The following is a 973-nucleotide window of genomic DNA, read 5'->3' as shown; positions in this document are numbered from 1 at the left end:
GAACATGCTGAACATCTCCCCCTTCTCCTTCGGGCTGGTGATCCAGCAGGTCTTTGACAATGGCAGCATTTACAATCCTGAGGTGCTGGACATCACCGAGGAGACCTTGCACAAGCGCTTCCTGGAGGTGAGTGCCACAGCCCACATCCCTTGTGTTCCGCCTCACTGCCAGCACTGCCCCAGAATGAGGTGTCATCTCCGGTATTTTCACGGGGTCCCTCGAGCCCTGCCTGTTTTTCCATCTGGAGCTGCTTCAGGAAGCATTTGAGGCCACTGAAATCCTTGCGTGACTCACTGGAGCCGCGTTACCTGGTGCGTCGCACGCTGCCCCTCGTTAACGCTGGCAGTGTTGAAGCGTGCTGGCATCTGCCGTGGTTTCTAGTCCAGAAATGCTGGTCCAGAGCGCGCAAAGAAACACAAGTGTCTCTCCTCGCAGGGTGTGCGTAACGTTGCCAGCGTCTGTCTGCAAATCGGGTACCCGACCATTGCTTCTGTGCCCCACTCCATCATCAATGGGTACAAGCGAGTCCTGGCCGTGGCGGTGGAGACCGACTACACCTTCCCGCTGGCTGAAAAGGTAACGGCTTGGTGCGGTGCTGCAGAGGGGGGTGTTAGAAAAGCAGCCGGGCGCTGTCACAGAGGCACCTTGTGTTTCACCTGGTTCAGAAGGGCTGGGGCCCGCCTGTGTGCGAAGGGCCCGTCCCCAGGAGGGGCACTTACTTCCATATGTGGTCTGTGAAGGGCAGGAGAAGGCCGGATACCTGCTGTTCCTTCACGAGGCCGTTGCCCTCGAGCGTAGTGCCATGTCTCTGTTTTCTGTGCATCTGCCTTCTGGCTAGCGGCAGGCGCTGCCTGTGTGAGCGCCACGGTCTGTCCCTCAGAAGGTTTGTCTCCTTTGAGCTGACTCGTCCCGTATTTCCCTGTTTGCAGGTGAAGGCCTTCCTGGCAGACCCCTCTGCCTTTGTGGCGGCCG

The 973-nt window shown here is 58.7% G+C and overlaps 1 protein-coding gene across 1 annotated transcript in view; it reads left to right on the top strand.

Moving 5' to 3' along the window:
- The window catches only part of RPLP0 (ribosomal protein, large, P0), a gene marked incomplete at its 5' end in the record, with an annotated part of 2,603 nt that overhangs the window by 1,362 nt on the left and 268 nt on the right, over positions 1-973 (top strand). Inside the window, 3 exons of the mRNA XM_010135279.1 lie at positions 1-127; positions 437-577; positions 931-973. The exon at positions 1-127 is cut by the window's left edge and continues 3 nt beyond it; the exon at positions 931-973 is cut by the window's right edge and continues 9 nt beyond it. Of these exons, the coding sequence (XP_010133581.1) occupies positions 1-127; positions 437-577; positions 931-973 (311 nt within the window). The remainder of the gene's footprint in view (positions 128-436; positions 578-930) is intronic.

This window comes from Buceros rhinoceros, unplaced genomic scaffold, assembly GCF_000710305.1.
Source record: "Buceros rhinoceros silvestris isolate BGI_N320 unplaced genomic scaffold, ASM71030v1 scaffold41534, whole genome shotgun sequence".
Classification (NCBI taxonomy): domain Eukaryota; kingdom Metazoa; phylum Chordata; class Aves; order Bucerotiformes; family Bucerotidae; genus Buceros; species Buceros rhinoceros.
This window is presented reverse-complemented; position numbering and strand designations above follow the sequence as displayed.